The sequence below is a fragment of the Zalophus californianus genome, chromosome 7 (genome assembly GCF_009762305.2).
Source record: "Zalophus californianus isolate mZalCal1 chromosome 7, mZalCal1.pri.v2, whole genome shotgun sequence".
NCBI lineage: Eukaryota > Metazoa > Chordata > Mammalia > Carnivora > Otariidae > Zalophus > Zalophus californianus.
The window spans coordinates 2,680,689-2,704,852 of NC_045601.1; the positions used below are offsets into that span (position 1 = coordinate 2,680,689).

Here is a 24,164-nt window from a genome sequence, read left to right on the forward strand (position 1 = left end):
TCTATGGAAGTTAGGGCACGCTTGTATAGTTAACCTGATCATCTTGAGCTGCCTGTCTGGGGTCCTTTTCCACACGGGCAACTGCCTCATTGTGTCTTGGAACATTTAGCTCAGATGGCAACCGTTAAATCACCACCAATAATATAAGCATAAACAAGTCTATAATTTACCCAATTACTAATGTCTCAATTTTTGAAAATAATTTTTGGACAGATGGTTCATTAAAATGTAGTCGAAAACATCAAAAGTGTTACAGACACATAATGAAATATATAGATAATGCTTCGATGTCATGTTTGAAAAGACCCTCCCCCCGCGGCTAGGGAAAAAGGCAGAAGATTTTGTTTCTAAGCAAAAAGGAAAGGGAAGATTTCATAATTATGTTCATGTAATTAAGTTTTGGGTTTGTCCATGTATTTCAAACCTTATAATAACACAAGTTATGTAAAAGTGATTATTGCAAACCTTTACCATCCCCTCAGGATATTAAGAACAGTCTTCAAATTTTATATAGACAAATCTGTTCTTTTGTGATTTATTCCATTTTTTATGCTTAAAAAGTTATTCCCCACCCGAGTCAGATAAATATTCAGCTATATTTTCTTTTTGTTGTTATGACTTCATTTTTTACAATGAAGATTTTTAATTATCCCTAATTAGCTTTGTGTATTTGGGAAGTGAGACTTTAAACTGTCTCTCCCCCGCCACAGAGGGCCAGTTTCCCCACACAGTCATTAACTCATCTATCTCTTTGTAACTGCTGTTCAGTCTTTCTCTACTATATTTTCAGTCCATCTGTATTTTCTGCAGATATTCCGTGGAGGGCTCTCTCCCCGTGACTTATGTGCACATCTTTGCCTCACAGCTGCTCTGCTCTCATCAATGTGCCTCTCAAGTGTAAGTTATAGCTGAGATAACATACTGTTCTGTTATTCTTTTTGTTCTTTCTTTGGTTAGTTTTAAACTCTTTTTTTCTTTTCTTTCTTTTTTTCTTTTAAAGAGTTTATTCATTTATTTGAGAGAGACAGCATGGGCTGGGGGGGGACGGTTGCTGAGGGAGAAGCAGACTCCCCGCTGAGCCAGAAGCCCACATAGGACTCCATCCCAGGACCCTGAGATTGGGATCTGAGCCAAAGGCAGACACTTAACTGACTGAGCCACCCGGGTGCCCGTTAAATATATACACAAGTATATACCCAGTACAGGCATGAATACACATCTGCGTATGTAACCAAGGGCATGCCCAGTACACGCCCAGTACACCCCCAGTACATGCTCAGTGCACCCCCAGTACATGCTCAGTGCACCCCCAGTGCACCCCCAGTACATGCTCAGTGCACCCCCAGTACATGCTCAGTACACCCCCAGTACATGCTCAGTACACCCCCAGTGCACCCCCAGTACATGCTCAGTACACCCCCAGTGCACCCCCAGTACATGCTCACTACACCCGCAGTGCACTCCCAAGCACACGCCCAGCACACCCCCAGGCCTCTGCACCTGCTGTCCGCCTGGACCGCTTCCTCCCAGGTGGCCGAGTGACTGAGCTCTCTCACCACCTCCAGTGTGTGCACGACTTTGCTCCCTGCGCGGACCTCCGGCAGCTCTGCCTAGAACCCCACACCCTGCCTGGCATTCCCGGTCCTCCCTCCTGATCGTCACGGACATACTACATGGGACTGACTTTCTTGTTGGCCTCCTCCAACCACAATATGATCTAGACTGGGATTTTTGTCTTCTTGGTCCAGATTTTTCTACCCAGGCCATATGGAAAGGCACCTGGGCACAGAAACAAGCACTGTGAACAAATTTTAAAATAATTGGTTTAGAGACATTCTGTCATTAATTTGTATTCTGTCAGGAATGATGAGCAAGGCCTATCTTGCCTCCTGCTCGGAGTGGCTTTGCCCCCCGATCGTTATTACTGAGGGAACCTAACCGATAAGGACAAACGGGTGGAGGGACAGGGGCTGAAGGAAAGAGGCTGCAGGTCCCCCCAGTTTCTGGAGGTCACTGGGACTCTGGTGGGCATCCGGGGAGAGCACCCTCGCCTCGGCACTCCCTGCCCTCACTCTGCGCTGGGACGGAAGGCTCCGCAGGTTTCCGTGAGCGGCGAGTGTGGCTGCCCCGGGTGCCAGTTAGCCACGGGAGCAGTCCTGGTGGTCCATACTCACGTCCCAGGGCCCGCTGACTTTGTGCTGGTCGGGGAGGGAGAACCGTGGGCTCACCCGGGTCCTGCTGGCCTCAGTGGAAATGTCCTGGCCGGACCCTCCGACCCCTCACCTGCATCACTTCCGTGTGTGACTCCGTCCCCTGGATGGTCAGTGACACCTGATCCAGAGGTCAGGAGAAATGATCTTCTCTCTCTTTGGACTTTTCGAGTTCATTTAGAAACTATGACTAAGAGAGAGCAAAGATTTACATGCCTGAGGGACCAGCACGCGGCAATGCGGAGGACAATGCACGAGCGCCAGTCAGAAAACATCTATTTTTACTGGAGAAGAAAAAAGTCAAGCCGAGCTTTCTCAGCTGACGAAGTGCCAACCTCAAAACTGCGGTATTCAGCTGGGTGGAAGAAAAACATATTCCAAACACAAGACAAAAGGCTGTTTTTAAAGAAAATCAAGCTGGATAACAAAAACTCTGGCTGAAGTAAACAAATGGGAGGCTATTTGGCTTGTTTGAAATAGCTAAGACTTCAGTGTTTTTATACCAAAGGAATCCAGGTCTGTGAAAACACATAATGAAGTGAAATCACTGGAGAAATTGGGGATTGTTCTCAGGCCACCATTTGGGGCCCCAGGTGGGTCAGCTTAGGCCTACAAAGACAGGGGATGTCGATTTAAATAACCACGACGATTTTCACCTCATTGTGGGCGCTGTACTCGGGGGACCGAAGAGAACAGCTGGGAGGAACAGCACAAAGTAATTGTCCTTCATTATCAGGGGCATTCGCACTCCTGCAGCTCCACACGTAATTTTCTTATTCAGCAAGTCCACGAAGCCTGACTGCTGGGAGGTCACGTCCACGAGCGAAGCCTGACTGCTGGGAGGTCACGTCCACGAGCGAAGCCTGACTGCTGGGAGGTCACGTCCACGAGCGAAGCCTGACTGCTGGGAGGTCACGTCCACGAGCGAAGCCTGACTGCTGGGAGGTCACGTCCACGAGCGAAGCCTGACTGCTGGGAGGTCACGTCCACGAGCGAAGCCTGACTGCTGGGAGGTCACGTCCACGGCACGCCTGACCTGCCACGGATCATGAGGAAGACCTCATTCGGTAGAAATGACTTCATAAGTAGAAAACTCAGCTGTGCAGAACAGTCGTATTTCTTTAACTCTAGTGAATTCTGAGACCAACTCCCAATCACTGCAGACCCCCGGTTGTGCAGTGATTATATAACCCCACTGGGGTCCACGCTGGGCACCCACTCTCCCGTCCACCTGCTCCTTCCCGGTCCAGCTGCTGTGCGCATCACGGGGAAGCTGCGTGGAGGCAGCAGGTGCAGAAGGGGCTGGCTGGGAGCTGCAGGGGGCCGGGGGTGCACTGAGGACAAACGGGGTTTCTCATGCCGTGAATCCCTGACACCCGCTCTTGCTTAGACCAGAGCATCACCCTCACTGGCCGGCTGCCCCCGCCTGACCCAGAAGCTCCATCCGCCTTCTCTGCAGTCACAGGCCACAAGCCTCTCATCAGAGGGTGGGAAGAGGGGGTATAAAGATTTATGAGAAAAATGTGTTTGGTTATTCAGATGATTAAATATATATTTCTCAGGTGTCTGTAGTCTTTGTCCACAGTTCCTGAAAACACTCAGAGCCCTGAGGCGATATGGGTGTCTTGTGATTAATGAAGGTGACCTTTGGACGTGCCCAAGGGTGCGGCTGGTGCCTGGAAGAGGGCGTCATTCTTCTCCCTGTGACTGGAGGGTTGGAGTACTCAGTCCCACCTCAAGCCCTACCCCCAACCCCACTCCAGAGAGGGGAGAGGAGCTGGAGTGTGAATCCGCCAAGGACCAGTGACTTAGTCAATCATAACTGTGTAGTGAATCCTCTCTAAAAACTCAAGAGGACAGCTTTCGGGGTCCTTTTTTTCTGGACAGCGTCCATGCTTGGGGAACCGTAACATTTCCACTCATCACTGAGCCAGGCCCCAAGCTCCATGCAGACAGAAGCTCCTTTGTGCACGACCCAACCCTACGTATCTCTTCATCTGGCTGCTGATTTGCATCCTTTATCACATCCTTCAATAAACTCGCAAACCGGAGTTTCCGTGAGTTCTGTGAGCCACTCGAGTGCATTCATGGAACCTAAAAAGGAGGTCCTGAAAACCCCCAATCTGTATCCTGTGGGTCAGAAGCACAGGTAACAGCCTGGGCCTTGCACCTGGAGACCCCGGCTGCATCGGGGGTCCGGGCGGTCTTGTAGGACTGAGCCTCAGCTGTGGGATCTGATGCTGGGTAGACCCTGCCAGAACCGGCTTTCGATCTGCAGACTCCCAGCTGCTGTCTGAGAGTGGCTTGGTGTTGTGTGTGTGTGTTTGCGTGTGTGTTTGCATGTGTGTGTGTTGGGGGGGGGGTGGATTGGGTCCAGGAACTCAAAGAGGAGGGGTCCCTTGGGGGCCTGGGGGGAAGAACAGAATGGACTTTTCCCAAGACTTTTTATCCTTACAAGAGATACACACTACTTCATTCCCAAAATTAGTCTGAGAATTCAAGTTTAGGTTAAATTATTATTATTTTTTTAAAGATATTTATTTATTTGAGAGAGTGAGTGTGCATGTGTGAGCTCGGGGAGGGGCAGAGGGAGAGGGAGAGAGAATCTCAAGCAGACTCCCCACTCAGCACGGGGTCCGATGTGGGGCTTGATCTCACACCCTGGAGTTCATGATCTGAGCCAAAACCAAGAGTCAGAGACTTAACTGACTCAGTTAAATTATTCTTAATAAATAGCCCAGTAATAACAAAAGAAGCATTTGCTTAAAAAAAAATGCCTTGCTATGATGATTCCTTTACCAGTATTCTCATTAATAGAGTCAATATTGATCTCACAGATTCTACAGTTAAAACTAGGGCAAAAAATCACCATTCTGTCCTTACACCACTTCGGCAAAAAATCAGTAATCAAAGTGCTCAGATCAAGGCACAGATCCCTCTGGTCCTACACATGTTTTTTGTCTCCCTCTACCACGCCTGATCCTCTGCAGCCTCAAATATTCCTTTGTTTAGCTAAGACTTGACCAAAGACTACATGTGAACTAAGCACTTTGCTTGACCTCAGAGACGCCAGGGAGAAGACAGCACAAGACGTCCTGCCCTTGTGGAGCGAAGGACGCGGGAGTCACCTGCTGGGAAGCTGTTCTGCTTGGACAGTCCACGAACCAAGTCAAGGGGGAAAGACCCCTGGACAATTCTGTAACCTTCACTCTTTCCCGGAAATCACCGTGTCACATGCGGGCACGTGCACACACACACCATGTTGTTGATACCTTGTCAAACTCCCTTAGTGACTAATCAATTATCATTTATTAAGCACTAAGCTTGTTCAGCTCTGTGTTGGGTGTTTTGGTGAAGGCAGCGTTGTCTTCTGGGATTGTCAGTGCCTTGTTTCCTGTTTGTAAACACTCTACCACCGCTCACAAAGGGGCACCAGAGACGACCCTCCTTTTCTTTTATGATGGAGAATCCCACACTGCTGTCATTATTATTCTATAACTGTGACTATTATAACGTACTTCGAATAATTTCGCCAGGAGTAGATATTTGATTCCATAGGTTATTTGGAAGATTTCTATAAATACTGTGTTTTTAGTGATTGTTTATATTCTAAGAAAGTAACTAGCACGGTTTTAAGAATTCATCAAGTACTATTCATACATATGCATAATTTTCTAAGGTCAGTAAAAATTACGACTGGTTCCAGTTCCTTCCAAAGCCTAGTACTGAGTTGAGGACAGAACGGTCTTCTAAGTTTCACTATTTATAGTCTTTCGTTTTTTTTATGGATAAGTTTGTTGCCTTTTTCCATTCTTAACCTGATAAGCAGTGGTCATTTCTTTCTTAATACAGAGACTCGATCATTATTAAAACTTCAATAAATGATGGTAATAGTAATAAATGATCTATATGCCATCGCCCCGGGAAGGAAGTGAAATCAGAGAACATCTCTGGGAATGTTCCCGAGTCACTGAAGGGGCTTCGTTCCCGACACCCTCCCCTGCCCTCAAAGCCAGATTCTGTGTCCCCATTGTGCATTCACGCTGCTTCCTTTAAAAGAAACTGCATGTGTTTGACTTACAGATATTAACATTAATGTTTGTGTTTCCAAAAGGAACTTGAATTGGTCCAATGGGCAATGCTTTAAAAAAACTCTAGGAATATATTTATTTTCTTTTAAAACTCTTTCTTGAAGGCATGGGTTACTCATGTGAATTCCCACAGGAAGGCCCGGTGCGCGCCGACCTAGCATCTTTCTGCTGAGGCGTAGTAGCTTCGGGAAGACGGCAAACACAGTGCCTTGCTGATGGTAGTTTGTTCATACCTGTTAGTTGAAGGGCCTATAGGATTAGCTTTATGAGAGCTGAAATAATTCTTGGAACAAATATGTTTGGCTTGAGGCCACATTAATTTAATTTAAATAAATCCCTGGGAATCACTTAATTGACAGTTACTGCAGAGGACACTGAGTTAGGAGAGCGCAGCTTTTGTATTAGATCTCGGCAGGACCGGTGCGGTAGGAGACTCCCAACCGGGAAGGCTGGTGAACGTCATGCAGGCCATTTATTTATTTATTTATTTATTTATTTATTTATTTATTTTTACAGGATTGTGCTAACTTCTGGGAAGTATTATTTGTGGGCAAGGCAGATGAGTGAACTGAAGAGGTAAACGTAGATATTTTATCATTTTTACTTCCTCCCACTGTGTGTGTGTGTGTGTGTGTGTGTGTGTGTTTTCTTATCTCCGGTGTGAGAGTCACGTGACCGAATGGGACCGTCTCTTGCCAGAACTGCGTGTGTCCCTGAGTGAGACACCGTCGGACTCGCACAGAGACCCCGGGGCCCAGCCGCCAACGGCCCAGGAATCATGGGGCCGGGTCACGTCGACCTTCCTCACCAGTGAGATGAAAAATTAGGAGAATTGCAGATAAAAGCTCCTTCTTTAAAATTTTCTCCTAGCTTATAATTTACTTTTTATAGTGAAAAGACACTGTTTACTCTGTACTCAGCCTTTTTATTCTCTTCCTTGTGAATAATTTCTCTTGGAAAAAAAGCTGCTGTTATGGTTCTGAATGTCACGACTCTGTTTTGTTGGAAATGGGGCTTTGGGTACTTCCCATAAAAGGGGCTGATTTGGATTCCAAATACCACTGGGGTCTTTCTGGACAAACTACAGAATGTTAGTATGTAAGGTGGTTTCTGGAAGCCTGGGAGTTGCCAACTACCATGATGTCCCCTGTGCCCTGGCTCGTCCCCACGGAAGAAAGATGCAAACAAGGGTCTGTACGTGCCAGTTTTATTTGGGCCTCTGGTTCCTGATCGTTGTAGAACTGCAGCGTTCTAGTGCTTTCTGATTTATTGTTTTAGTCTGTCCTCATTCCCCAGTGTGAGTTTGCTTGGGCCACCGTAACAAAGTAACACAGACTGGCTTACACAACAGAAACTTACCGCCTCGCTGTCCTGGGGGCTGTGGGTCTGCGATGCGCCGGGGCCGCGCTCCCTCTGAAGGAGCTGGGACGATCCCAGCCTCCCTCTGGGCTCCCGCTGGTTCCCCGGCTTGTGGCAGCAGAACTCGCCTCGCCCATGGTGTTCTCCCCGTGTCCACAGTTCCCTTCTCTGAGGACACCCGCTGCAGTGGGTTAGGGCCCGCTACTCCAGTACGATCTCACCTTGACTAACTACAACTACCATGAACATCAGGAACAGAAAAACCTCACCAAAGCAGAGTGGGGCGGTTGGGTGGGGGCACTCTCACAACCTATGATACACACTGGGAGTCCGTTGCAGACCCCACAGGAAAAGCCAGACTAGACCCTACGTGGACTTGACCTTGCACATGGACACTACCATCCCAGCCGGAAGAAGAGACACTTTCTTCATCCTGCGACAGCTCAGCCAAGGAGAAGCCACCAGACTTCAAACTCCCAACGGACTTTCCGGCTCTGATAGCCCTCCGTCTTACTCCTTGGCTCCTTACAGAGCCTCCTGCCTCTCCTTTGTCCTCCAGACGCCCCTGGGGTTTTGCCACAGCTTGTCTGCCCCAGATTGCAATTCCTCTTACTCCCCCCAAAACCCATCTTTTGCTGGTGGAATAATTGGTAGATTTATTTTTAAGGTTAACCCTACAAAGACCCTATTTCCAAATAGCCACATTCTGAGGTGCTAGGGGCTAGGACGTCAGCATGTGATTTTGGGGATGGGGTTAGGAGACCTCACAATCCAGCCCGTAACGATGGATAACATGCCTTTTGTTAAAATTGGGTTGGTTTTGGGCGCCTGGGTGGCTCAGTCGGTTCAGCGACTGCCTTCGGCTCAGGTCATGATCCTGGAGTCCCGGGATCGAGTCCCGCATCGGGCTCCCTGCTCGGCGGGGAGTCTGCTTCTCCCTCTGACCCTCTTCCCTCTCGTGCTCTCTGTCTCTCATTCTCTCTCTCTCAAATAAATAAATAAAATCTTTAAAAAAAATTGAGTTGGTTTTGAGGGTTTGGGAGGATTTTGTGAAACTCTGGAGATTGGAAATACAAAGGCCGGTGATCATGCCCCTAGAAATTAGTAATTCTCTTCATTTTACCAAATCCTTCGAACATATCAACTTGCAAAATGCAACAGCCTGAGATAAACCATGTGGGTCAGTTAAACATGCCCATCACAGGGTGGAGGACTTACCTCAAGCACCAGACCCCTTGGAGTTAGCAGGGGTCCCTGCCCTCAGAGCCTGACACACGGTTTTATGCACTATTGTGGATGAGATGAACTTCAGACCGGTTGGGTCTTCGTGGCAGAATGGGGCCAGAATCAGATTCCTGATCTCACCTGTGTGCTCGGGTGGCTTTAGCCTTCCTTTGGTTATTGGAGACCCACAGGGTGAAGGGGCTCTCTCCCATCCTCCTTCCTTCCTTCCTTCCAGGGCGGGGGACATACCGAGTTCTCCTGTTTTCATTTACTCAGGAGAGTGATTTTTACTGGGGGCCAGGTTTCAGGGAGCGCGGTGCCCATTCCCATCTCATTCTGTTTGTTCTGTTTGTTTTTTTGTTTTTGTTTTTTTAAAGATTTTATTTATTTGACAGAGAGAGACACAGTGAGAGAGGGAACACAAGCTCAGAGAGTGAGAGAGGGAGAAGCAGGCTTCCTGCTGAGCAGGGAGCCCGATATGGGGCTCGAACCCAGGACCCTGGGATCATGACCTGAGCCGTAGGCAGACGCTTAACGACTGAGCCACCCAGGCTCCCCTCACATCTCATTTTGAAAGAGGACTTTGGCTGCCTCCATTTTCACCTTAAACTTTCCAGTTGGGTTCCTCTTTCCGGCTGGTCTCTTGGCTCAGGAGGAAGACCCTGTGAGCAAAGCAGGTTCCCTGATGGGAAATGGAACTACCCCTCAAGCATAAGGATTGCCCTGAGCCAGGAAGACCTGCCTGTGATTGACTCCAGGACAGTGATCCGTTGCCCGCCTGCACGTACCCACCCGCCTTTGCCCCACATTTTCCTTATATAAACCTGGACATGTTTTCCACCTTTTGGAGACAGTCTTTGAGACACTACGTGGCTGTCTTCACGGCATTGGCCTCACTGAAATAAATTCCTTTCCTATTTTGCCACCGCTCGTTTCTCCACCTTTGGGTTTTGTCAGCAGTGAGTGGCCAGAGCTGGTCTGATTGGGATCCCCCCGCCCCCCAAGCCAGGTGCTCAGACACCCCTGCCCCCCCATTATTATTTCACTATGATTTAGTGGCCAAGGACTCTTGAAATACTCCCCACTCCTTGGCTGTAGGGCTTGCTTCACTAAAGACCCATTTCAGCAAGTATGCTTTGACAGCCATTTTTTCTTGGAAATTGATGCTTGTGGCTGGGGTTCCTGGAAATCAGCTGTTGGAGGTGTTAATCCTGTTGAAAATGTTGTTCAAGTTTTCTTGGGATTTGATTGAACACTCTGACCCCGTCGCACATGATTTCTTGAGTCCTTTATTTGAAGCTTTATCCTTTAAGGTATTCAGAGAGAACCATTGTCTCCTTTCCGAAAAATTGTCTTTCTCTTCACTAATTGTTCATGCCTCCTAACGCCATGTGAGCTTCTCAGATGTGGCTAATACTTTCCTGGGTCAATTATGTTTTTTTGAAAGTTGTCTTTTTTATTTTGCTTTATTTTTTGGTCTTGCAGTTAGTGTGTGTTCATGGTCCTATCTCTTCTCTGTCCTGCACACCTGGTGCTGAGTCTGGGCAGGTTGTCCCCAGGGAAGTGCCACAGGCTTAAAAATGAGTACAGAGGTAACTCACCAGAGGTGGTTGTTCATTTTTAAATACTCATCTTGGCTGCTTCAGAAGGCACCGGTGCACAGTGATTAAGCCCCGAAATGTGACTCCAGAGCTCCCGGATTACGTCTTGTCTGGCTGTCTCCACGAGTCCGTCAGCACTCCTGGCTCCTTTGCCTCACCTGTGGAAGGGCTGAATGATGTTCGGTGCCTCTGTCAGTGCGACATCGGCAAAGTTTAAAAACGGCCATCAGGCTGAATCGTGAACCGTATTTTCAGCAATTCCTAGAGATATGCCTTTAATAAGAGCTCTTTTGTGTCTGATGACAGCTGATTGTGGTAAGGTTCCAGCACATCAGCCAGAGGCTGGGCTCCTGGGGAGGGTTGTCCTCCTCAGTGGGAGGCAGGGGGCTTGGCGGGTCATCACAGGAGGTCCCAACCAACGTCCTTCTCCATAGTCCTTCCCCAAACAAAAGGATGATGTTTCCCTTCAGTCTGCCTACCTCGGAATGCTGGTGGAAAATTCCAGAACGTGGAAGTTTTATAAACACCCAATAAGGAATTCAATTTCACTTCCCTTCCCACTGCCTTTCGGGGCTCCATGTTCTCAGTCGTTCAGGTAAAACGAGCTTGACATCCCACCAGCACTATTTTTATGTCAATGATTTCCCTATTTTTATTATGTAAATATCGCTTCATTTTATGTTATTAATCTGTGACCTCTTACCCTATGCCCCAGGTTACCTTATTAGAGTGAACACATTGAAATCCTTTGCTCTATCAGCGAGTGCTTTGAAAACACCATTATTATTTTTATTTTGGATGGAATTAATTTTCACGATCTCACTGGCCTGATTTTGTAGATAGATAAAGTGCCTCCTAAATCAACACCAAGAATGGAATGGAGCCTCTCCTGTTAACTCTATTTGCTCTGAAATATGAAGTATCTGGGATTTGAGCTAGTTTATTATTTTTTGTTTTGTAAGCAACTGGATTTCTTAGTGACTTTATAAAGACGAAAAAGACAAAGGGATTGATAATTTTTGGAAGCAGCAAGCCATTTTCTTATATATTTTTCTCAAAGGTAAAGGAATTTGCTGTAGAAATGAATAGAGGTATTCGACTTTAACACTGTTTCCCAAAAGAGGGGACCAAACACCAGATTAGCACTTAGAAGCCTGGGAGATGAATCTTTTATTCTGGGAGAGAAATGAGAAGGAGCCGATGATGGAAATGTCCCCTTGAGACACGCACACGTCCTGATCCCTCCCGAGAGAAATTGGGATCACCAGTCCTTCATTTCCGGTCCTGCCCTGTGGGTGGGTCCCTTCGGGCACGTTCCTTCTCTGTGAGCCTCAGGATTTTCTCATCTATGAAACCGGATTGTTAAATCCACATTAGATGGAAGTTATATGAGAAAATGTGCAAGATGCGCACAACATTCTTCCTGGAACTTGGTAAACGACTGACCGTACATTGTTTGAATTAATATTCCCCCCCAACTCTTGTCCTGACTTGGACAGGTGCTGTAATTGGCGGTTTAACCAGCCCATTTTGCTTTCGTTCCCCCCGCCTCGCTCCAAGCCTCGGCCGCCTCGTGGCTGGGCCGCCGCGGCCAGGATCGCGCGCCCAGGCGAGGGGGCTGGAGCCGGACCGCCCGGCGCGCAGGGAGCGGGGGCCTCGGGGGCCTCGGAGGCCGCAGCACCTGCTGCCCCCCCACCCCCCTCCCCCGGCCGCGCGGTCCTGCGGCCTGGCCCTGCTGCTCTCCTGCGGGGCGCCCAGTGCCCGGGATGGGGAGGGCGGCTGGGAGGAAGCGGGAGGCCTTGCCTCTGCTGCCCGGTCCGCTGCAGTTCCGACACCAGGATTTTCTTCAGTATCCGAGCAGGAAAAGCCGCTCCCCTGCCCCTGGCTTCCTGCCTCATCCCCTCGTGTCCGGCTAACGGGGGTCTCGTGGGGCTTAGGGAGTGGTTGGCGAGGGAAGGGGTGTGTGTGTAGGGGTGTGTGTGTGTGTGTGTGTGTGTGTGTGTGTATGTGTGTGTGTGCCCGCGTGTGTGTGCGCGCGCGTGTGCCGCGCCGGGAGGGAGAAGGGCAGAGTCTGCCGCAGGGCCCCCTCCTCGCTTCCCCTCTTCCCAGCCCTTGGTTGCTATGCAGTTTCTATGGCAGCAGCATCCTCAGACCCAACTTGCACCCATCATTTAGAGCCAATTAAGGTAAAATAGTGGGGGGAGGGAAAGAGGGAGTGGCAATGGAAGGGGGAGGGGCGAGGCCGGGAAGCCGCGCGGAGGCTGCAAGTGAGGTTCGCGGTTGGGTCTGGGCTCTGCTCGTCGGCCCAGCGCGGCGGCGGGAGCCCCAGCCCCGCGCGCAGCCGACTCGCCCCGCAGCCATATTGCAGACCCCGGGCCCCCCGCCCACCCCCGGGCCCCTCTCCCCGCTCCGCCTGCCCCTGCCCGGGCGCTGACACCCTCTCTGCCCCCTCTCTGCACTGTTCGGTGCCCCTGCTTCTTCTCTCCCAGTACTTGATTAGACGGAAAGGAAAGTTTTAAAAAATGCCGATTGCACAGCTGCTGGAGCTATGGAAAAAGATCGAGGTGGAGCCCATGGAAATAGAGGTGAGTACCAAGGAGAGAAGAATGCATTCTGCAGGAGCCTAACTGCGGCTCGCGGAATGTCTCGTAGAATGGATTCATATTTACTGGGGACTTTTATGTGACAGAAACTTGAATATTTAATGTGTGCAGAGCTGTATATGTCGTGTCCTATGGATACATGCGTGTGTGTGCATGCATATAAACATTACGTATATAGGTGCCCCCCCACACACGGGGCATTGTGTGGGGTGTAAATTAAATGAATGAAAGCTAATGCGTTGAAGAAAGAAATTGTTGCTCTTAAACCAAACTTCAGGATGCTTTCTGAGCAGTGTGTGTATCTTGGAAGTCTTCACGGGCTTCCAAACTAATCTGCATCCCTGTGATTTTCCTTCAACAAGTGGCTTTACATTATAAGAACTCCATTTGCTACAGCGGAGGATGAAACCAGGGGCAAAACAATGATGACTTCTTAAGAAACAGAAGGCATGAAGATAATGCAGTCTTAATAGTGTGTGTGCCTTTCAATAAAGAGGAGCTGTTACAAATAAAGAGAAAAGATAATGAAATGAAAGTGTTGGTGGCCCCTCCCCAGGGCTGGCTGGTGGGTGTCACCTCTGATACTGTTTAACTACATGCTTCCCCAGGGACCTGGAACTCTCTGGAAGTCTGGTCCATAGAATTTGATTTCCTTAATTTGAATTATAGATGATCAACACACCTTACCCGTGAAGGGTAAGTTCCTCAAACTTATGCATTATGAGAGCACCCCTTGCCCATTATTAGACTACCTGCTGGATTATTAGACATACCTGTGCGGTGGCTCTAGCAACTCAAATTGCTTTTCCCAAATGGCAAATTCTAAGAACTTACTAAATGTTTACTAAATCCAAGCTTTAATTTTTGTCTTATCTCCTATCTCAGCATCATATCTGTAAATTCAATTCTTTTAAATGTTACTTATGTTTATATGCACAACCTCTATGTTGAGACATTCATGCAACAATTTTAAACTGAATGGGAGATTCTGTTTTAGCAGAGAATTTACTTAGTGTTTTAAAGTACTTTTTTGGGGAGCCAGACTAACTTAATGCTTGTACTATACATTGATGTTCAGCAGAGGTGGCAGAGCACAGCATAAGTATGAAGCCTATTTTTTGACGGAAGATCGTGCCATTGCTGCCGCTGACAAGCACCCAAGTCTAGAGAGGTGACACCCCAGCTCTTTACTGTCATTGACTATTCTGTTTGCCCAGGATGTCGTTCCTGGCGTCCAAGACAGTGCCTTAGAAAGAGCCTCTCACTTACAAGGATTGCTAATTCAGGGCTCTTTTTTATTTTTTTTTCTTTTTCTTTTGAGAGAGATTTGAGTTTTTAAAGAAAGTGAATGAATGAATTGAATTAAGTACGATTAGCCAGGAGTTCTCCGACTTCCTGGTGCTTTCTGAAGCCCTCTTAGTAATCTGAACTATGTCTGTGGTGGAGATCCAGCTCCCAGCCCCCCCACTGCTTGGCCCCACAAAGAGGGGGAGGATTTGGCTTTGGGGCAGAGAAAGGACAGAAGTGGGGAAGCGAAGGGGCTTTGCAGAATTTCTCAAAGGGCTCCAGACTTCACATCACTGCTACTGACCAAAGCTCTAAGGAGCCACTGGTGTCGGAAATATTTCTGAGATCGACCGAAAATGGACCAGCAGTGAATATAGTCATGTTTTTCAAATATGTCACAGACAGCACTGCCTTGCCACCCCATTTAGAGGGCAGATTTTAAAAGTTTTTGAGGTTGATGTATAGGCCACAACAAATCGCGAAAATTGGTTAAAGTAGATGGTCCCAAAGCCAAAGAAATTTTCTTCAAGCTTCCTGGGTAAATGTTTGAGGATCGTATACCCTCTGCAGTATGCTTTATGGAGCTAGAGCATCCAATCCCATTGCTTTGGAACCCAGAAAATCAGAGCTTTTTCTGGAAAGATTAACTGTGAAGTCCCGAAGTCTTTCGGGTCCGGGCGAGTCCTCTGAATCCACGCAGATGGGAGATCTGTCTGCTCTGGAACTCAGAGGCTCATTTGGCTTTCCAGGTTTGCCCATGTTTTATGTTGTGTGATACTAAAATAGCTCACATGTCAAGACATTGGGCAAAACACATGGAATACATTTGGCCTCTGAACTCCAAATTAAATATTACAAAATCCTTGCGTGAGAAGTTTCACATGCTCTTCCTATAAGAGCATCTGCTATACGGTGCAAGTGATTCTGTGATTCGCTTTTGCACAAATTTAACAGGACTGATGACTGGTTTCCCAGTGCTGGCGACCAACACTCTGGGATTCCAGTTCTACTCTAACTTGGGAGTCGCTCTCCCCTTGCCTTGTTTTCTTGGACTGGCCTGGGTTGGGTTTGAGGCTCACTGTACTGGACACACCGTTATCTTTACATAAACCGGCTTTGCCTCAGCACGTAGATGGGGGAAATTCATTTGATTATCGAGGGAGAGTATTTGCGGTTTTATGAATTGTTTTGAAATATTTCGGGTGGTATATTTGACCAGTTAGTGAGATGTATTGACAAGGAAACGTATGCTAATTAAAAACTGGGCCCTCCAGAAAATCCCTGAAGAATCTGGCCTTAAAAAGAAGCAGACATCTGATGTTTTAGTGGCTCTCAGCAGGCTTTATCGTGGCCAAGGGCATGCCCCGGGGGGGGGGGGGCGGGAAGGTGAGAAGATGCGAGACAGGATGAGTAAGGTGGTGGTGGAAGGGGTTCGCTGACCCATTCATCCCCTTCTCGTGTTCTTTTAAAGGAATAAACATGACCTTCCTTTCTGGGATGTCATCAGGCATTAAAGAAAGGAAAAGCCCCCGTCTTTAAACAATGCAGATCAAATAGGACTCCCCAGCATCTCACGGTCTAGCTTGACCGTTGCTGGTTATCCAAGAGCAGACTGCCTGGACGTGAGGGACCTAGGCGGCTTGGGGTTTGTGGTGGGCGATGGTGCCCGTGCTGCGAGCCAGCTGGCGCTGCTCCCCTGAGCCCTCTCCACATCCCTCAGTAGTAGATGCTGTCACGTTCCAGACGTGTATAGGGAAACTGAGGCCCAGGTTAAGCAGTTTGCTTTAAGTCATGATGCAGTAAACAAGACTCAGACCCAGACCCTCCTGGTGAGGCCTTATCCTACAGAAACACTCTGCTTTATGTGTTTATGGGCCAGGAACTTGACTCTGTCCGAGTTAAGTCATTTCTCTGAGCATCAGCTGAGAGATTCCGTCCAGACAAGAATGGTCGCAAACACCTTCCATTTGTCACTTCTCTGTTTCTGTCTGTTAGTCGTTGAGCCCCCACGCGAATCCATAGCCCCTGCCTTGCTGGTCAGGGAGTTACATAAATCAGTAAATCACTTGCTGCTTTCACTTGTGGCTGGAGTCACACAGGCTTGGCTGATGGAGTAATTTACAATTGTGGATGTAAACACTCTGTGCTTTATTCACGGCCTGTTATGGAAAGATCCATTTCCTGCCTGGAGCTGCACGTGGTTTCAAAAGCAGACGCAGGTGGGAAGGGGCCTTGGCTTCGTGGTCCTGTTCTGCTGCGCTAATAGGGAATGGCTCGTTTGCCCTCGTATTGATTACCGGTGTGACGCTCTCTACAAGAGTGTTGCCATGCTAATGCCATTCAATGTGTATCTTTGTTGTCAGACCGCCGAGGAGGATCTTAACCTGGACTCGGAGCCCACCATCGAAGATACCGTGGAAGAAGTAATTATACATGTTTTATTACAGCCTGATTCTTTGGGGAGGAAGGTGGGGTGGAGGGAGGAACGGCAGTTTGAAATTAACAGCCCATGAGCCGTTATTTTAGTGAAATATATGTGTGTAAACATACACCTACACAAACACATACATGCACACATGTATGCTGTGTATATGATAGTCAGTACATTTCCCTCAAAAGGGATGCACGAAACAGGAAGAAAAATCACAAACCAAGGTAAACGGCATAGTTTTTGGGCACGGACTTTTCCGAGGGAGATGGCGAATTATCACCAATAAAGACAGGCAGGGGGAATAACCAGCCGGGGCACCAAAGTGATACATAATTTCACCTGCTGGAAGGTAGGCGCTGCAGCCTCTGAACACGCGTGAGGCTGTGCTCTTGGAGCCCCGCGCGAGCAGAGTAGGGAAGCGCCCCTCTGTGGGGAGCAGGTCAGGAGAGGAGGCTGGGAGGGGAGATGGGGGTTGTGGGGTGGACACCCTGCAGGGGCGTGGAGTGGGGAAGAGCCAAGGGCATTAGCTGTCACTGGCCATGTCAGCCTGGGTTCCACGCTGTGTGGGGCACGTGCCTGACCTGGGCGGCAGGAAACCGGGTTCGCCCTCAAGGGAGCAGAAAGGTCCAGACCACCGCCGAGGTCATGGGAGAGGTTGTGGTGCCAGCAAGCCCTGCTCTGAGGGGCCTGGGACAGGAAGGCGCTACATTCCAAAGGGGACTCACAGCCAAAGGAAAGGAAAGGGATCCTGTTGAAGCAGCCACACGTTGACCGCTTGTGAAGAAGTACCCTCCGCGGCCACTGTAGCCGGGGAAGGTTGACAAGGCAATTAAGCAGCTTTCATTTCCTGAGTTGCTCAGTGATGCACCACTTGGAAGCATAAAAGTTGTAAGATGTGCAATTCTGTTGCTTTTTATAAAACAGCTGGGAAGTTCCGGTAGCTGGGAGGGGTGGATCAGTGAGCATTGCTGGCTTTACAAAATGGTCCGTTCGGATGCTAAAAACTGTCTTTCACGTCTGTCGAAATGCGTGCCCGCCAATCTGCAGTTTCAGCCCGGTGCCACCGGATCTTATGATCACATGGCATGATATGTTGGTTAAATAGAAAGAGCACAGAGCGGCCTCATCTTTAGCCGGCGGCCTTCCAGCTCTGCTCTGCAAGCAGCCCGGCTCGGCTCCTGGCTTGGCAAGGCGCTTCCAGCGTTCTTGAACAAAACGTTTGGCCTGGGGTGTGCTTGCCTGCCCTGGGAGAGTAGGTGTAGCCCTGTTTTGGCCGGTTTCACGGAGGTGAAAGGCCAAATGGCCTTACGAGCCGGAGACTTACTTCCCTGAGAGGACAGACAACTGGCCAGGTCCCCAGGAGGGCCAGTGGGTAAGGAAGGGGGCCCTCCTTGCCGACTAACAAGGTCCAACGCCCAGGGTCTCAGAGAAACCAAGCCACGCCTGACTGCCACTTTTATTTCCACTTTGCTAGGCTTTTGTGGGAATTTTGATCACCAGAAACCTTCGGTGTGTTCCTCGCAGGCAGATTGCTGTGGTACTGTTAGCAGCTCGGTTCAGGAAACTCTACAGCGCAGAGCTCATACCGCTGGGGCCGACCCTTTCTCTGGTAGGGCCACCCTGAGCGCCACGACTGTGTGACAGGATGTGCTCGAAAGTGCTTATGCAATTAACAGAGAATCTTTTTTTAGAAACAGATGATTTATTTGAGAGAGAGGGAGTGCATGAGCACAGACGGGGGAGGGGCAGAGGGAGAAGCCGACTCCTCACTTAAACACAGTCTCGATCCCAGGACCCGGAGATCATGACCTGAGCCGAAGGCAGACGCTTAACTGACTGAGCCACCCGGGCACCCCTAACAGACTAACAGAAAATCTTTTAATTCATTCACAATATTTATTTCCTAAGATCTCCTAGTCTCAGGGTGTCTTATCCTTAACATTTTGGGTGGAAATGCAGGTGCTGATTTGTTGCAGTAAAATTATTCCACCTCTTTAAAGTTATTTTTGATAATGGGAGGTGAGACACAGCAAATTATTACTATTTCCCAATGGTAGAATATCAATTTAACTTTGACTTTTAATAAACGACAGAAGAATTTCCAAACAAGTTTTAGGAGTAGTTTGCAGGACGCAATGTTGCTATGTGACAGGTTCGTGGTGTTTGCGGGGAGCCTGAGACATAACGGGCTGCTTCCTGATGTGTCTGATAGACGATGCTGGAAGCAGCATGCAGGTCCAGCCGCAGCAGACGGATGTTTTCACACCTGTCTGAGGGTCAGTGGGAAGCAAGCGCTTCCTTGTGCATCCTCTTGGGCCTTCAGGGTGGAACTGCCGGGTCTCTTGTAACTGAAGGATTTATGGCTCAGACACGGGAGGGAAGTCAGAGCAGAAAAGTTTCACACCGTTGGCCAGTCTGACGTGTATGATGATGAAAGACCCTATTTAGGAAAAAAAATAATTCACATCAACAACGGTTCATTCATTCAGTCAAGAATATTTATTGACGCCCTCTGGGCAGAACATGGTGTCCGACTAGGAAAGTGGGCGCCTCCTGGAGGCACGCGGGAGGGGACGTGGGAGAGGACTCAGGAGCCACTGTGGCCTTGTGGTCACTCCGATTCGGCGATTTTGTGTGGCATCTCCTTCGTAGGGATACATTTTAAAGCACAGAACACACCTGGGACATCTTATGTATAAATATCTCAGTGTGTGGTTCTCGTCCAGGTGTATTTCACGTCATGGCTCCATCCATGGAAGAACGTCTTGAATAAAGATCGCCAGTGAGACGGGAAGTGGGTGTGAGTGCCACGTGCCGCTCCCTCACCACTGCAGGGGGAAAGGCTTCCCCCTACCCGGGGCGCCCCCTCAGCTGATCACGTCAGGAAGTATTTCTTCAGCTGTGTCTTTCAGGGGTTATTGGGAGGGACTCACAGTTAGTTGTGGAAGGGAAATCCGGGAGCAGAGAGTTGACCCATGAATGTGTGGGAGGCGCCTGCTTTGTGAGGTTTGCGTTCCTGTTCCCTGTCTCCTTTTGCAGGTTACCTGTTGCCAAGCTGGGTGGGAGGTGAGAACTTAGGGCCCTACCAGAGTGCACGGCTGACTGCAGAATCACATGCTCCGCTTGGGCGCAAACTGCAGGATTAATCCACGGGTGACTGAGCCTAGGTGTCTGGGAAACCCCTTGGGGCTCCACACAGGAGCCCCATCATCGGTCCCTGGGGGCAGTGGTGTGTGGTGAGTGGTGTGGGGAGGCGGGAAGGAGAGGGCCCCTGCCAGGGTGCCGAAGCCAGGCCTCTAAGCACCGCTCAGCCCCAGACTCCGCGTCCCTGCACCACCCTTACCCTTCCGTCTCTGGATCACAGACACAGCTGTTGTTTTAGACAAGTTCCTAATTTCACAGAACAACCTGTGAAAAGTATTGGAATTCGGTGTATGCATTTTTAAAGTGCTTAGGTATCAGGGTTATGTTTATTAATAAAGACCACTTTCTCGTCGACTTTAGAAACAAGGCCCAGATAAGTTATTCTCCATATTAGCATGGTTTTACTTTATTTCCTCAAGATGACTGGGGTGTTTCCCTGTCCCCCTGAGCTTCTGCTCCGGGTTTTGATAGCAGAGATTCTGGCATCTGTAGGCAGAACAGAGTGTGGGGGGGGGTGGCGCCCGCTGAGGTCAGCTTCCACTTGGTGGAGAGTTCTGTGGGGGGCAGAGGGGGGTATCAGGGCAGAGGAGACAACTCCTGCGGCCCGTGTGAGGATGCTTGAAGTTATAGTCTCTGTGCCTGGCCCCTGGCCTCTCCTCGGGGGTCAGGTGGACCAATGGCGGTTATTTGGGGCAGGATGTTCTGTCAGTGTGATCTCCTTTAGTGACCGGCAGCCCGACTTCCAAGCAACTCCAGCTTGCACCCCTTGATTTCTCTGCTTGGGGAGCGAGGCTCGAGCAAGGCCAGGGAAGAGATTTGGGGGAGCATGGAGGGCCCTTCATGCTTGAAGGAGAGAACAACCCAAAAGTGTTATCAGAACCCTCTGGGCTAAAGTCATCGTCAGAGTGGGATGTCACCCGGGTCGGGGCTGAGCCACCCGGATCACCTGTAGGTTCCAGCGTATCATCTCGTACCTGTCTCGCCCTGGGGATCTAGACAGAGTTCCATTGTTCCTTTAAAAAAAGAAAGAAGGAACAATCCAAACTGGTTTGAATAGAAATGAGACAAGAAGAGTAATGAAGCCTCAGAACTAATAAAGCAATTAAGAGCAAAGCAATTACAGTTTAAAGCGAGAGTTAGCAGTTTGGAACAGAGATGGATGGTCTTCCGAGCCCTGCTCATTCTCTGCCGGCCTGTCGGGTGCTCGTCACGTCTCCTGAAGCTGGTGTCAGCCACGTCACCCCCACCCCGTCAGCCCGTTTATGTTCGTACTGCTTTACCGCTTTTCTGTCCAGCCAAACACAGGCATGCATTCGGTCCTTAGGGAGACTCTGGAGAAGGTGCTGTGACCAGAATGTATTTGGAGGGAGGGTCGTGGGCTGAGCCGGGGAAAAGCCCATCCGTGTTTGGACACGGCGGGCTCGGCCGCACGACGTGTTCGCGCTCACTGGGGCAGAAGTGAAGGAAGAGGGGCCCTTTCGGCAGGGAAGTCGCTGCAGCACACCGTTGGATGAGTCGGCGGTAGCTCTCTGCGAGCATCCCCACGAGACCGGCGGTCCGGCTCTTCCCACGGGCCCAGCCCCGCGGCGGGCCGTCCCGTTACCACCGGGCCTTCGCGCCCGTCACCCCTGGCCCCGGGAGGCCGGCCTCAGCGGGGTCCGCGGCCGAGACGCTCGGCTTTCCGCTTCCGTGACAAAGCCAGCAGCTGGCCCGTTCCTGAGGGGCTTTCCCTCTGACGATACAAGGACTGCCTCGTCGGTGCTGGCGGGAACATTCTCTAAGCCCTGCGCGGCCCCCGGGGACCCTGCCGCGCTGTCTTTGAACACCCCGTCCGGGGGCAACGCGGGCCCATGTTTGGGCAAGCAGAGCAAATTCCCCGCACGGCCTGTGTCCGGGCTGGAGCCCGTGTGAACGAGCAGGCGGCCGCGGGGGCCTCGTGGCAGCCGCGGGGGACAGGCCAGCAGCGGAGGTGGTGGCTGGTCACATAAAGAAGACGCTGCTTGTCGGGGCCGAGGGTGCTGACCCGTCCGTCACAGCCAGCAATATCCATGGCCAGGTGGCTGCTAAATCGCGAAGCAAACACTCATCAAAGCTGCACTTCAGGGCGCCTGCGTGGCTCCGTCGCTAAACGTCTGCCTTCGGCTCAGGTCATGGTCCCAGGGTCCTGGGATCGAGCCCCGCATCGGGCTCCCTGCTCCGCGGGAAGCCAGCTTCCCCCTCTCCAGCTCCCCCTGCTTGTGTTCCCTCTCTCGCTGTGTCTCTCTCTGTTAAATAAATAAATAAATCTTAAAAAAAAAAAAAAAAAAAAAAAAAGCTGCACTTCAGCCCAGAGCAGGGCTTAAAAGAAGCCCTAAGATCAAGTGTGGGGCGTCGTCCAGGGCCTCCTGTGTTTGAGCCCCCAGGGAAGGACAGCGCACCAGTCGCACCAGAGAGGAAGGCCGGTGACTCGCTGGAATAAGAACGCTGCCTTTTAACGCGAATCTGATTTCCTATCCCCTTCCGTCCTTGCTAAGCCGCAGAGAGGTGGGAGGGAGGTCCCTTACCTTCCCTTGGTTTCTCAGGTGGTGCAATTGAGGCGCCAAAAATGCTGTGATTCGCTCAGTATAATGCAGAGCCAACAAATAAGGGAATTTCAAGCCAAAGCTGTTCACGCTGCTGCACTTTCTCATCCTAGAATCACTGATCCCCCTGCTGTAGCTGATGGTGGCTCAGGGCTTTTTGGCTAATGGGGTCAGGGCCCCGGTCAGACGCTGTGGCTTGTCTTCTCCCCTGGGCTTAAAGCAAGGTGACAGGTGCCTCCCTGGCCCACACACGGGAGGCCTCGGGCAGCGTCCCTGCGGCCACGTCCGTGCTTCCCGGGGCTGTGGGGGATCTCGTGGGCTCTATACTGTCACACTGGGATTCTTTCTCCTTTCCTCTTTTCAGAATTCTCTCTCCCGCTCTCTTCAAAGTGGGAAAATACGGAATTAGTTCCTATGTGTACCAGAACATCCAAGAATTACAAAAGTTCCTTATCTTCTGTTAACCTCAGATGGATAATTTGAATATTTGTGGTAAGAGAGGATACCTGAATCCTCCATAGTAATGCTCTATTTGTGGGGCTAAAATTCAAAGTACCAGGTGGAAAATTGTGTAGTGTGTGACCGTTCAGATATTTTGAGGGAATAAAGAGTAAAACAGCAGAACTACACTCGTGTAACATAGATGAGCTGGGTGCGGAGACACAGACTTTGCAATTTATGTGAGTCATAAACCTCTCTAGGGAATCATTAAGACATATTTTTCTCCAAGATGTAGTACCAAAACACCCCTCAGTGCCAAATGCGTGTTGAGTAAGCAGCCAGCCGGGCGTCGGCAGCGCCTCTGCCCTCCATCTCTGTCCTGGCCCGGCTTCCCTGGGTGCCGGTGGGGGGCTCGCGTCCCTCGGCCCTACCCCGAATCCCACCCTCCCCAGAACGAAGGGAGCAAACGGTGGGTGCAACTTATATGCAAAGAACTCGAAGTCTCTGTGAAGACCTAGTTTGGGGAGCATCTACTGTCTATTTTAGGCTTGACAGAAACATGAGTAAAACCTCCTGTTCTTCAGGAAATCATAATCTTTGAGGATTCAGACACATAAACGCCTGTTTCCAGAGTAATAGGATAAATACCAGAGGGTGATTTCTAGCTTCTTCTCGAAATGATGAGGGTCTCGGGGGGTGTGGGGGACCACCGGCCCTGGGTGCACGCCTGGCGGGAGCCAGCTCTCCCCTCCCCCCACCTCCTCCCACCCTCCCTCCTCCTTAATTCTCCCGGCAAATGTCTGAGTGAAGGCTGTGTGCCTGGCGCTGTGCCAGGCTCCTGGGACTCAGTGACTCAGATAACAGAGACAGACTAAAGTCTTTGCCGCATGGACCTTCCGTTTTAGTGTTCTTTCAAACAAGCAACTAACGGAGACCATTCCATTCCAAGTGGTGTAGGGAGAGCAGTGGGGATGGAGAGTGAGGGGGGCCACGTCAGCAGAGGGGTGCGTGGAGAAGTCCCCTCTGAGCTGGTGGGATTTGGGTTGGGACTTGAATGAGGGGACACACCAGCTAAGGAACGTGGGGAAGACAGTTCCAGGCACGGGTGGGTGCGGCAGCCCGGGGAGCATGGGAGCCCAGCGTGGAGAAGGCAGGGTGCAGGGCCGTGGGGACCCGGCTCAGGTCTCTGGGTGTTACTCTGGATTTTCTGGG

General features: G+C 50.0%; 1 protein-coding gene across 6 annotated transcripts in view; it reads left to right on the forward strand.

Moving 5' to 3' along the window:
- RPS6KA2 (ribosomal protein S6 kinase A2) overlaps window positions 1–24,164 on the forward strand; it is a 363,002-nt gene that overhangs the window by 6,601 nt on the left and 332,237 nt on the right. For 3 of the 6 annotated variants that reach the window (XM_027601223.2, XM_027601225.2, XM_027601224.2), the window contains exons 3-4: window positions 811–897; window positions 16,739–16,798. In XM_027601223.2, the coding sequence (XP_027457024.1) occupies window positions 811–897; window positions 16,739–16,798 (147 nt within the window). Of the gene's footprint in view, window positions 1–810; window positions 898–12,517; window positions 12,672–12,974; window positions 13,071–16,738; window positions 16,799–24,164 lie in introns of those variants that run through there. The other 3 variants (XM_027601226.2, XM_027601227.2, XM_027601228.2) reach the window with 3 other exon arrangements.